This window comes from Stegastes partitus, unplaced genomic scaffold (genome assembly GCF_000690725.1).
Source record: "Stegastes partitus isolate 25-593 unplaced genomic scaffold, Stegastes_partitus-1.0.2 Scaffold1654, whole genome shotgun sequence".
Taxonomy (NCBI): Eukaryota; Metazoa; Chordata; class Actinopteri; family Pomacentridae; genus Stegastes; species Stegastes partitus.
The window spans coordinates 128,959-142,147 of record NW_007579385.1 but is presented as its reverse complement, the minus strand read 5'-3'; the positions used below and the strand labels follow the sequence as shown (position 1 = coordinate 142,147).

At 40.5% G+C, this 13,189-nt stretch overlaps 1 protein-coding gene across 1 annotated transcript in view; it reads left to right on the top strand.

Moving 5' to 3' along the window:
- The first annotated feature begins 4,339 nt into the window (after window positions 1-4,339).
- ip6k1 (inositol hexakisphosphate kinase 1) overlaps window positions 4,340-13,189 on the top strand; it is an 18,374-nt gene continuing 9,524 nt past the window's right edge. Inside the window, exons 1-4 of the mRNA XM_008301284.1 lie at window positions 4,340-4,456; window positions 4,962-5,088; window positions 11,424-11,664; window positions 12,424-12,605. Of these exons, the coding sequence (XP_008299506.1) occupies window positions 4,340-4,456; window positions 4,962-5,088; window positions 11,424-11,664; window positions 12,424-12,605 (667 nt within the window). The remainder of the gene's footprint in view (window positions 4,457-4,961; window positions 5,089-11,423; window positions 11,665-12,423; window positions 12,606-13,189) is intronic.

Genomic DNA, 13,189 nt, shown 5'->3' with positions numbered 1-13,189 from the left:
AAAAAAAATCGTCAACATTTTGCGGGGCAAGGGCAGTGGCTGGCTTGATTGACAGTCGGCAGCGACGATGCAGACGAAGCGAGCAGAAGGCGGTAAATGTGTGCGGGCAGAGAGGGCCCGCCTCTCAATCCGTCTGACCAATCGCTGCTCCTATGGCTCCGCCCCCCTCCCACGATTTTTGCGTCACTGGCTTCAAAAATCCAAAATGTCAACCAGGAAGTAGCAAAACCCTGGCTTCATTTTGTCAGTGCAGAAACCAACGGGTGACGTCACGGTGGCTACGTCCATCTTTTATACAATCTATGGTTAGCACTTGACAATTCTAACTTTGCATTTGCATGAGCCTCAGATAGTGAGTGAAACCGGAAAGCCACCAGACTCTTCTTAATGCTCCAGAGTTCATCAACAAGACTGCCAGTTAGTGATTAGACAACAGGGAGGTGCACTTGTTTTATGTGACTCTTACCTGCACATTTTGTTTCTGCAGGGTAGCCGGGGAAAGAGCTACCTGATTTGGTTAATGAATGACGATGTGAGGAGCTGGTTAGGGTTTGGGTTAACAAGTCAGCGTGAGCCAGTCAGAGGCAGATGGCTGGGGGTCCTGCCTGTGCCACTGTGTGAAATGAAAATTTACACCCGACCGGTGTGGTCAGCGAACACACCTGTATCTCCATCGCAAAAAACAGCGAGAGGCTCCACCTGGTGGTGCAGAGTTGTCGAATCTATCTGGACATGTGGTGAACATGTTATTCTAAATCAGTAGGTGTGATTCTGCTTCTGATGTGAGGTTTTCACCCAGAATCTGGAACCAGGCTGCAGGGATTCACCCACAAGAGCAGCACTGAGGTCACACACTGATAATGGGTAGTAAGGCCTGGGTCGCAGCATCGTTCCAGCTCGTCCCAGACGTGTTGGACTGGGTTGAGGTCAGGACTTGGTGCAGGCCATACACTGGAAAATGTTCTTTATGGACCTGGTTTGTGTGTTGGGACACAGTGGAGTAGAATCAGGAGATGACCCTCAACGAACTGTCGCCACAAAGCTGAAAACAACACTGCGGTCTAAAAAAAAAGAGTGTATTCTTCAGCATTATCATTTCTCTTCATACGTTTCTACATTTGTGTTGTCTTTGTCTGTTTGATGTGGTAATTTAAAAAAGCAGTCTGGTGTTCATTGTTATCGTCTCTGGTATGATTGATTCATATGCTAATCACTTCTAATTGTGTTTTGTGTTTTTTCATACTATTCAGCAGCAGATAGGCTTTGATTTCATTCAGTGACTCATGTTATTTGTGAAAGAGAATCAATCCTGAACCTGGAAAATATCTCCTCAGATTGCTGATTATGATGTACAATTCAAAACAGCTGACGTCATCAGAGAAAAGCGGGGAAGAGCAAAAGATGTTCCAGAAACTTGAAGGCCCCAAATGATATGATTTTTCAATTTGTTCACATCAGTGCAACCAGGAGGGGAAATAATTCCACTGTGAAAAGGACTCCTCCTGTGAATCCATTAGAAACCAACAGTTAGTCATTAACTTCTCCTGATCCTACGCATCGAGCTTCATAGATAATTAAAAGACATGTGTGTGTGTGTGTGTGTGTGTGTGTGTGTGTGTGCACCAAAGCATCTCATGTCAACCGTTTGTGGCGACTTGCCCAGAAAGCTGTTATTTTTATGAGATGAAGGGAAGCTACCTGGTTCAGATTTAGCTGTTTAGAGCTGTTGTAAGTAAGACTATTGTTGATTCCCTCTAAGTGAACCTTTTTACATCGGTTGCACTGCTGTGCCCGTTTGTCATTTAAATCCATTCAAATTTTCACTTCCTTTTTATTCTCAATAATACATTTCAGTTTGTGTTGCCTTTTTTGCCAGTTCCCATACACACTCGTAATTTCCTAACTAATTATCTAAATTATATATAATTATATATTATCACTGTGCATGCAGTTTAGAGGGGAGAGTGCTGTTTACTGAAGCTACCATTTACCGATGTTCCCTAAATGCCTCAACACTTGACATGCATTAGTAGATGGTACAATTTAATGATCTCTAAACTATTATCTGTCATTTGACCAAGAGAGAAAATTTATTAAATACCATTTAAAAAATAGATTTGATATAAATATATTTAAGATATTTATCCTTAATATGCATGTTGTTGTTTTTTTTTAAACAATTTTAAATAAATAAATAAATAAATAAATAAATAAATAAATAAAAGTTGCTGATTTAAAAATAGTAAAAAAAGAATTTTTTAACGTGTTATTTTACGGTCAAATAAATGCTTTTTAAAAAAATTGATTTTATTAATTATTTCCTTCAATCGAACAAAACAAAAATAAATGATAATAAAATGTAAAACTGTCCTCATTTTATTTTTACAGTATGACTGATTTAGTTGCACCTGACAGGTTTTGGGATGTATGCTGGAGTCCCGTTTGGCGATGGATGACATCATGTATGTAGTACCATGCAGTAACGTGCCTGGATTTTTCCCCACACAATTAGTCTTCTCAGGCATTTACTCTCAGGGTACATCATACAGTTTGTTTACTGTTAGCTGGGCAGGTTAAATGTGCTGTAATTTATGTTTTTGTATTTCCTGTTGGTCAGATGGCAGTGAGTGACATGAAATGTGTTGTACGCAGTGATGAAGCCACAGAAAAGTTATTGATCGATGCTGTAGTTCCTCTTGGCTCTGCGCAGCTTCTTTGTTTTTATGGCGCATATATTTTATTGTAAGTGACAAATCAATGTGAACATCTTTAAAGGAACATTAAACATGGTGTTGTCTCCTTTCTCTGCAGGAAGTGGTGACCCTGCCTACCTGACACCCTGCTTCTCCTGCCGTCCCCCCACCTCTGCCCCCCCACCCCTTGTCCTACCTGGTTCTCCGTGCTGCTGGCGGTGGATTGGAGCACTCTGATTGGAGGCTTTGCGAGGTGGTTTTTCGGTCTGGCGCCGCCTCCCCCCGGGGCCGGTGTGCGCTCCCAGCAGCCAGTGGTGCCCTGCGCCCCCCCCTCCCCGTCACTGCACACCAGAGCCCATGACCAGGGTAAGACCATCCTGATGTGTAGGGCTGGAGCTCATTTTATCATTTTGGTTTTCAAATAGGGAATTTTTGTTCAAAGCTGCAGTTGAGCTTTGTGTGTCTGAACTGTCGTGAAATATGCTTTATCAGAGGCCATCATTCCCTTTGGCTGAATTTTAAAACCCCAATAACAGAATAACTAATATTTACAATTGTTTCAGTGTATTGCATCATGTCACAGCAGTGTTAAGTCAGAACACTACCAAATTTGTACCACAGTGTACGAACAGAGATCAGAATTTTTCGATGGCTGTCAGATTTAGATGAAAGGCAGATCATCGACATGGCTGGAAGGTCAAGGTGCCTTCAGTTTGCTCCCCTTTTAACAACGTATGACAAGAGGCCATTAGTTGTCTGAGTTAATTAAAAGGTTGATTGACTGTTTGAATTGCAGCTGTGGCTCACTGTGTGACCATGGAAACCACCAGCTTCCTTATGTGTTTACATACCAGAACAAAAGCTGCAACTTGTATTGTCTCAATGCTCATCATTACTTCTGTAATTAGTTGTCAGCTGTTAAATTAATCAGCAGCTGGTGTCAGTACGATTAATTGGTTTGGGTATAAAAGGAGTTTTAGGGAAATAAGTGAGAATCCGCTGATTCCTGCTTGTTAACTCTCTGATCTCCAGGCAGTTTCTGGGTGTTTTTTACTCCTGTCACATTGTTCCTTACTGTGGTCTCATTTTTCACTGCAGTAGTCCTGTACCAAAGACAAAATATTTGAGGGTAGATCAAAATAGAATTTGCCTAACTGAGGAAATAATCAACAGAATAATTGGCAATGGAAGTAACTAGTTGCAACCCTAATTTTCACTCAAGTAGAAGATAAAGTAGTCATTAAATTCACTACTTACAGTATAGTATAAAAGTATGTAGAACCTTTAACACGTGAAAACTGTAACTGCAGGGTAACATACCACGACATGGGCTAAAATGCTAACCCTTAATAGCAGAGCCCTCGGCCGTTTTTTCATCCTGCACAATTAAAGATGAATGCCTCCAAAAATGTATACCTTAAGAGGAGGACAGTCACTTTGTTCATTACGTGAAATGGGTGTTTGTAGGATCTCAGAAGTATAGTTTTGATTGCTTGGTAGTTGGTTCACTGTATGATGATAGACAGCTTTATGTCAGAGTGGAGCTGTGAAACAGCAGCATAAAGTCCAGAGGAGTCCTTATTGTCCCCTCCTGTATAAATGTTCTTCCCTCTGCAGGAGGAGGCGCGGTGCGTCCGCCAGGAGCCATGTGCCTCCCTCACACCAACAACATGGACAACAAGCTGCAGGGGGCGGGGCCAGGGGGAGGGGCTTCACTTCAACCACAAGGAGGAGGCGTTCCATTGGAGCCCTTCATACACCAGGTGGGGGGAACAGATTGTGACATCCAGCACCTATAGACAGTATTCCTCTCTCTTGGAGGTGTTCGCCCTTTATTGCTTTCAACATTGGGTTATGGTCTTTTGGCTTTTTTTGACAAGAATTTACAGAAAAGACTCTTTCATGTCAAGGTGAAAACAGATTTCAGTGAGATGTCTTGGTGGCCTTCCTCACTTTTATTTTAATTGCACAATTAATTTTGAAAAGTGATTAAAGGAGAAAACTTCCAAAGGGGTGAACAAGTTTCCTAGGCACTGTGTCTTTTTTTTTTTTAGTAGCAAGTAACCAACACAAATAATAAGAGCATTAATTCCATGTTGTCAGACTATCTGAACACCATTAAGAAATGAGAAGCTCATGATTTCCTTTTCAGAATGTTAAATATTTTACTCTTTGTGTACGTGTGTACGTGTGTACGTGTGTGTGTGTTTGTGTGTTTGTGTGTGTGTGTGTGTGTGTGTGTGTGTGTGTTTGTGTGTGTGCTTACAGGTGGGAGGTCACAGCAGTATGATGCGTTATGACGACCACACAGTGTGTAAACCTCTTATCAGCAGAGAGCAGCGCTTCTATGAGAATCTGCCTCCTGAGATGAAGGAGTTCACCCCAGAGTTTAAAGGTCAGCCACCCCTCACTCACAGTATCACTGCAGCTGCAGCAGCGAACTCCAACTCCTCATACCAACCTCATTTTTGTCCCACAGCTCTATGATGATGAGATGAGCTTAAATACGAAGTCAGTAGATGTAATTGCCTTCATAGAATTGTTTTACAGTAGAATTTGATGAACATGGTCCAGAGTCCAGCGGGGCAGACCCTAACAGAGAGAGAACACAAACACTGGCAGCAGCATGAGGATATCAGTTAATTAGATCAATTAACAAGCTGATGTGGTGGGAAAAGACAGCACTATGATAATAAACAGTGTTCTGAGAGATGCAAAATCACAGAAACTAAAATTTGTTTATACGCTTCAAGGGCAAATTCATTTGAATAAACTGTAGGGCTGTCCCCTAACAGGCAACCAAACATTAGTTAAAGAGTTCATTTGCAAAAACAAATAACTCCATTTTTGTAGATTTTCAGAAAACGTTTTTTTTTTTGTTGTTGTTTGCTTGAGATAATATCAATCAAACTAAAGTTGAGTGGATTTGACTCAGTAGAAATGACAAAAATAGAGATAACTGAAGTTTGATTGATATAGATGATGGAAAAGTGGGTTTTCTGAAGGTTTGTGTAGATGGAGTTATCTGTTTTTGCAAATGAACTCTTCAGTTGACAAGGCGAGCCTTAGTCGACCAAGTTTTAATTTGTGGGTTGATTGCAGGAAAACAAAAGGGAAAAAACCCCTCCTCAAGTAAAGATGCAAATTTAAAATTTTCCTTAACCCATAATTGGCAGCTGTACCTATCAGTAATTGATAACTAGAAATTAACTTGGTGGACATTGTTCCGTGTTCTGATGAAAGTGCTTTGAAGGCGGACATAGACTACACGTCTCAGTTCGTCTGTAAGGCGGGAACTCTGGCTGCTATTAAGAGCTAGTTAAACTCCCACAGTGCTCTCCGTTATACACAGAACTGGTGATGCGCCAGTGTGCAAGTGAACGCCTCCTTGGGTCACTCAGACGTAATACTAGTGGTGCAACCAGGTACTGCAGCTAACCTACAAGACAATATATCAGGACATGCATGTCAAAAATGTAATGTATTTGTAATGTTTAAATATATTCTCATATATTCTAATCAGTCAATCTGTTAACAGCTAATAATTGACTGATGATGAACCCCCACAGCTCAGGCCATTTTCTTTAGTTGGACAGTAGTTAAAGGCCTGCTCAAAATAACTTTTACGCTCTCGGTTCCGTGGCGGATGGAGAGGCAGATTGACAGCAGAGAAGGAAGGAAGTACGGATGTTTAATGGAAGTGAAGTGGCTTAGCGGTTCTGCTCTTTGTCACCAGGCATAGCACTTTTTCAACATGCTTTTGCTTTTGCAACAGACTCAAACAAATGTCAACAGCCAGTGCACGCTCTCACATCTCTTCCTCACCGACATGTATGAGAAGGTATTTTGATGGTGGATGCAGCCTAATGATGGCTCCCTTCCATTTAGCGGTGCCTCTTAAGTCGCAACAGTGAGTCAGCAAACAAAAGCACAACTGCTTCAACACTGAAGCACTTACAAATCCAGTGCAGTCATTGTTATGATATGCTAGTTTCATCCATCTTTGACGTCAAACTGCCTGCCAGGAAAAAGGTCAGGCAGGAAAGTGCTACAAGACATGAGCTGTGTCTCGGTTGAGCATTGCATACTGATTCTAAGCAGATTTTCAATACCAAGTTGGGCCAGGCCGCACGCTGTACCTTAACATGATATGTAGCAAGATGTGACGTCACCTGTTGTTTGCGTTGGAGCCAGTTAGAGGCCCAGAGTTGCAGCTTGGTATTTATTTTTTGTTTGGACCTTCCAGCCAAGAGTGTTGCTTTTCAGACTCTGGAAACTCACAGACACTAACTTACTTGAAACTTCAACCAGTCCACATCTTGGCTAACATTAGTACTTTGTGATAATGGTTGCATGGTTGCCACAGATAAATAAATAAAGAAACACGGTTAGATAAACCTCTTCAACCTGCTTAATGATATGACTGCCAGTTAAGCACAGTGTACAATACTGCAGCTTTAATGCAATAAATCAAACTATCTGCAGCACTTTGTTGTTCTGGAGTACTCATCTAAAGTATTATTTTCGAATGCTGGAGTTTGATTCATGTATTCTGATCCACTTTAGTTTGTTGTCTTTTAATCCCCTCTGGCTGTTGTTGCATATCGTCTGCCACCAAATGTTTTACAATAAAAACCTGCACTTCCCTGGAAGCAGTGCAACCATAGCTAGAAGTACAGAGAGAGCTCAAAATATATTTTGTGCAGTTTGACACAGTTTTATTGCCATAAATAAAATAATGATAATAAAATAAAAGTTCAATTTCTATGATTTAATTTTATTTAATTTTATTAACCTTTATTTATCCAGGAAGTCCCATTGAGATTATAAATCTCTTTTACAAGGGAGACTCGACCAAGGTAGCAGCCATACAAAGTCAAAAAGCTAATATAATGACAACTTGTTTTGTAAAAATTGACAAAACCTGGAATCAACATGTACATGATTCATTCCAACTGCATACAGGTTTACAAATATGAGAATAAAATGGCGACTCTGCGTACTATAGATATAGGAATGTGGGCTTATTCATTTTTACAGAACCTGGTTAGAGCAAATGGTTTATTTTGGGTATGCATATTTTACCATTTACACTTTAGCTTGTTTCCTCTCTCCTCTGTATAAACACAGTCCGCAGTTCAACTGAAAAGTTCCTCAATTTTTGTCGTGTGACTGTTGGTCGTAGCTGAGTCGGTTTCATGGTTGTGCCGAGGAGCCCAGAATTTTAGAGGTTTTTTGTGTTTGTTTATTTATTTGTTTGTTTGTTTACAGATTCTGGTTCGTGCAAATGGTTTATTTTTTTTGGCTAATTTATTTATTTTATTCATTCAACCTTTATTTTGCCAGGTAAGTTATTTGAGAACTGGTCAGGAGGCAGCATACAACAAGATGAACAGCAACAACAGATGACATGTACAGCAACTCACACAATATTACAAAACAAATTAAGCAAAGACTTTTAAAATAGAGAGGCGAAAAACAGGTGCAGTGGTCCTGAAGTGTTGCTTTAATTGATTTTGTAAACAACAGGAGTGGTACATTTTCAAAGAAGATATTTAGTATAAAGGGATTTTGATGAAATATCACAATTTTAAGGTCAGATTTGGAGCTCTAAAAGTTTGGGTGGGTTCAGGAGCCAGAGAGCAGCAGGCAAGCCAACACGGCAGACATCAAAGCCTTCTGTAAGTCCTTAAATCTTATTAACGGAGCAGTGATTTCTAAAATGACCACCAGCACGCATATTAGAGGATGACAAAATTAGCGATTGAGACCATAAGGACTCCTTAAAAACAATTACTGATCTATTTGTGGAGATCTGTTTGAATGGGAGTCAGTTGAAGTAGAGGATTTAGTGGTCACAACAGCACTGCATTTTTAAGGTCGTGCTGAACTGGCGAGAAAGGTCTGGAAAGGCAGAAAGGATGTTAAAGCCCATGGAGAGCTGCAGTGCACTTACTGTGCTTGATTAGACCTTCTTAAATGATGACAGAGTACACATGACTGACACCTCCTTCACTGTCCTGTTAGGTGTCCTGCACCTGTTAGACAAACTACACCTTCATCATTCTTACTAACACACAGGGTTTCGTTTGATTATGTCATTCCCACCACTACTCAAGTCCAACAATCCAGAATAAGTGGAAACACCTGCGAGGGCCTTTAAAGTTAAAGATTGGAAATAGAACAGAAGAACAGCTGGTGTATCTGTTTGCAGGGCCGACAAGACTTGGGCGCAGTCAGAGCTGAATTCAGTTCAGTTAGTCCCTCATAAAGATGCTAAAAATTGATTTAAAAAAATGCCAGTTATCTTGTTTTGTAGACACATGTATTTTTGGGCAGCAGTGACACTTAAAATGTGAAGCAGTGCTATTACTAAAAGCAGGAAAGGTACAGTTTAAGTAGCACTAAGTGAAACCAGCTCTGACATGTCTGTCACAGGGTGAACAGTAAACAGTGAGGATGATATAAATGAGAGAAACTATTAGATAACACTAGACTAAATTCCTGAATTATTTCCTGTGAGTGCTTTGGTAGATATTTTGAACCTATATGATGGACTTCACTGCTAACAATAAAAGCTACAGAGGTTTTTACTGAATGCTGTTAGTGAAAAACACACATCAACAATAATATCAAAAAGTACGTTCGATCATAACTTCAACACTATTTTTGCTTTTTCCATTTGAAGGTGAATCGGTTGTGACTTTCCATATTTAGAGTTTTAACCGGCATCTGAAGCTGCTCATATTGTGTCAGTGTATTATTTGCTCTTAGTATGAAACTGTACAGTAATGAATGTCATTTTCTTGCATACCAAACACACACTTAACTATAAAGCTACCTGAACTGAAAGGTTAAATAGAGTCGTCACACATCTACAACAGGTGTCTGCAACAATAATGTGAAGCTGATGTAGGATGAAACATTTAATACAGACTTATGAAATGGATCCCATTTAACCAACTAATGATGCTCCCTTCAGCCTTGGGTTTAGTGCTGATTAGCAAATGTTAGCATCTAACTCTCCCAACTACTTGTTATTACATTTTATGAAAGTAACACTGGTGATTGTTCAACCAAGCAGGATTAAGTTGAATATTGATTGACCTGGACTCTATAGCGCCCCCATAAATGTATAAACAATACAAACAACAACCAGATTCCAGTGTAAGCTCTTCTGAGAAAAAAATAAGAAAAATCACGCTCATATATTAACTCTGGGCCTTATCTGTTGACACCTACCTTCAAGTGATGGGTGGGATGCTGGTTTAGCTCATAGTCACTGTCTTCTGCTGAGAATGGATCCATGCTTAAGGTCTGAAAGTCTTGTTCATAGCCTGCTATATTATAATTTGATCCAAATTATGATGACACGACAGATTTCCTTCATCCCAAAATTATTCTGCTATGAGCAACAATAAATAAATAAAAATCTTTGATATATTTGATAAAGTAAACAAAGTCTGATATGGACTTTAAAACAGACATTTATTTATAATAAAATGATGTTGTGGATGTTGTTAGTGTGTATATGACCACACTGGACTACCTTACAACATGGTGAATGTAGTCCCAGTACGCTGTGCTGCTGTACGTCTGTATTCCCACCAGTCCACCTTGCTGGTGTTCTGGGCCCCAGTGCCATGACAACAGGCTCCATACGGAGTCTATATTTAGCCCTGGATCTTTGCCCACTACCATTGTCCTGCTGATTAAATAACAGCGGACAGACAGACAGACAGACAGCTGCCCTGGGACACTTCCTGAATCTGTCAAGGTTGTCTCATTCACAAACTGCTCGACATTATCAGATTAAAGTTTCTCCTTGTGTGGAGGTGGTGAAGTTTTCTGTGGACAGTGAGCTCAGTGTGCTGTTCAGGGGAACATTTGATTCTTCAGTCTGGACTTGATATTTGGAGTTGATTTCCCACTAGTGAGCAAGCTGACGGCAAATTACATTTGGACTAACATGGAGAATGTTCAGTGTCTCAATTAGAGAGGATGACATGCTCTGGTCTGTTTATAAGTCTAAAAATAACAGCGTAGGGTTTAAATAAATCATCCTCAGACATTTCTTTCTGCTTATTTAATCTATATAAACAGTTTCTCAATGACGTTTCAGGGGTATATCTTGATGTACAGATGGATGACAAAGGCTGTTCCAACAAGAGCTTTCAGAACCACTTCAATGCAGAGTCTCTAAACCCACCACAAACAACACTTTCCAAAAATGTATTTGGCGTTTTGATGGTGGCTGTTGGAAAAAGTCTGAGCACATCTGGTACCTCCACTGGCAGCCTACTAATGTAATAAGCAGCTCAAGTTATGAGCTATCGCTACAATAGCCTAAATAAGCTGATATTAGCCTTTTCATACACCCTGTGTGAAATATGACTACAACAGATTCAGCTGTAGCTGTTCACAATAACATTTCAGAATGTGAACATTATTATCTTGCAGCAACATTATATGGCTTCACCACACGTAATAAGACTGGATATAATTTGACTCGACACAGCTTGGGTGTCAGTTACAGAGCCGACCTTTAAAAATGCAGTCGTTCTTCCTTTGGTGAGCCAAGCCGCTGTGATGGGGTTGTCACCTTTGTGATGTGATGTTTCTAAAGCTTTTCAGTCTATGGACGACATTCGTCTGTGCCTGTCTTTGTATCTTCACAGCAGAGTTGAACGTTTCTGAACATGCTGTCTGTATTTCACTCCATTCTGTCAGGTGTGGTGCTGGTGTGCTTTGAAGGTGACTCTGATGGCTACATCAACCTGGTTGCTTACCCCTACGTGGAAAGTAACATGGGGGATGGCACAGAAGAGCACGAGGATCGTGATCCTCCAGAGAGGGAGCAGCCGAGGAGGAAACACTCGCGCCGTAGCCTCCATCGCTCTTCCTCCTCCTCCGAACACAAGGAGGAGCGGCCGGACAGGAGGGAGGCTCATGACACCGACACCTCCGATAAGTACGATAAACAGGATTTAACAATAATCAATACTTTTTCATTGAATGACAGAAAATCAATCATGATTTTCCATTGATATTTTGCTGTTTTTTATATCAATATAAAAGTTCTGCTGTCAAATGTGAATAAATAACAAAAACCTTTAAGGAGCCCATATTATGCACATTTAAATATTTATAATTTAATTTTTAGGGTCTGCTAGAATATGTTTACATGTTTTAATGTTCTGTACATTGCTGTAGCAGCTGTTCTCACCCTCTGTCTGAAATGCTCTATTTTAGCGCCTGTCTGTCTATTTTAGCTCTTGTAACACTGGTTACGTATCGTAACACCAGATCTCTGAGAATCAGGACGTAGCTCCAGCAGAAGCAGCTCTAGTGAGGATATACTGACGAACTACGAGACAGTATTTCGTTCTTTGATTGTGTGCCAAACTACCCACTGAGCAACTGTTTTGCAAATGTGTTAGATGGAGACGTTGATGAGCAACAAAAGAAAAGCCTGAACATCAAACAAGATGTTTTAGCAAGAAAGAACAGTGTTTTCTGTGGGAGAGCAGAACTCCCTTTGGTGTGGTTGTAAGTTGGCAGACTTCTTACAAGCAGAAAAAAGCAGCGATATAACACAATGAAGGATGGGGGAATAATCCAAAAGGCAGAATATGGGCTCTTTAAATGCACTGCAGGTGCAGCAGTTAGAGCAGAGAACCACCAGCAGTGTCTTTACAGTGTTGCTGAACCTCTCTCCTCCTCCCTGCAGTCTTGGAGAGTTGAAGAGTCCCAGGCTCGACCCAAAGATCCACTCAGACACTCCCTTCCAGATGCTGGACTGGAACAGTGGTCTGACATCGGAGAAGATCAGCCACAATCCGTGGAGCCTCCGCTGCCACAAACAGCAGCTCAGCCGCATGAGGTCCGAGTCCAAGGACCGCAAACTCTTCAGTATCCTTCCTCAGCCAATCACATTCTCTGATATTTAACATAATATTTATATGGCAAGAACTCTTGTTTTTGTACCTCTGTCTTGATCTTTCACAAGATTTTAGACGAAGATTAATATTCTAAAGATCTGCTGTCAGCTTGACCTAAAAATGAGCATTGGATTAGGTAATATTATGCACAGGTGACCACAGCATGCAATAGCATACATGGAATTTTCCTGCAAAGAGGAATTTTTGGTGCCCACCAAAAGACGTTCTAGCCAACACCAAAGATAAATCACCAGCGGCAAAGTGATAAGAATTCAGCATACAACAGCAATTCAATTTTCTAACTAGTTTTGTTAATCTGAGTTACATGTGCTCAAGCAGAATAGACATTTCTGTGTGTCATTTAAAAAGACAGTGCATAGATTTCTGTCAGACACAGTAATACAGTCTTATGTGGACCAATCAGGCTTACTATCTTGCTGTATCAGGACCCAGTCTGAAGCAGGATACATCCTTCATAAGATGAATGTAGCTCAAAATATATAACACTAGAGTACATCTATCTCAGCTATTGTACATCTAGTTATGGCAGCTAAT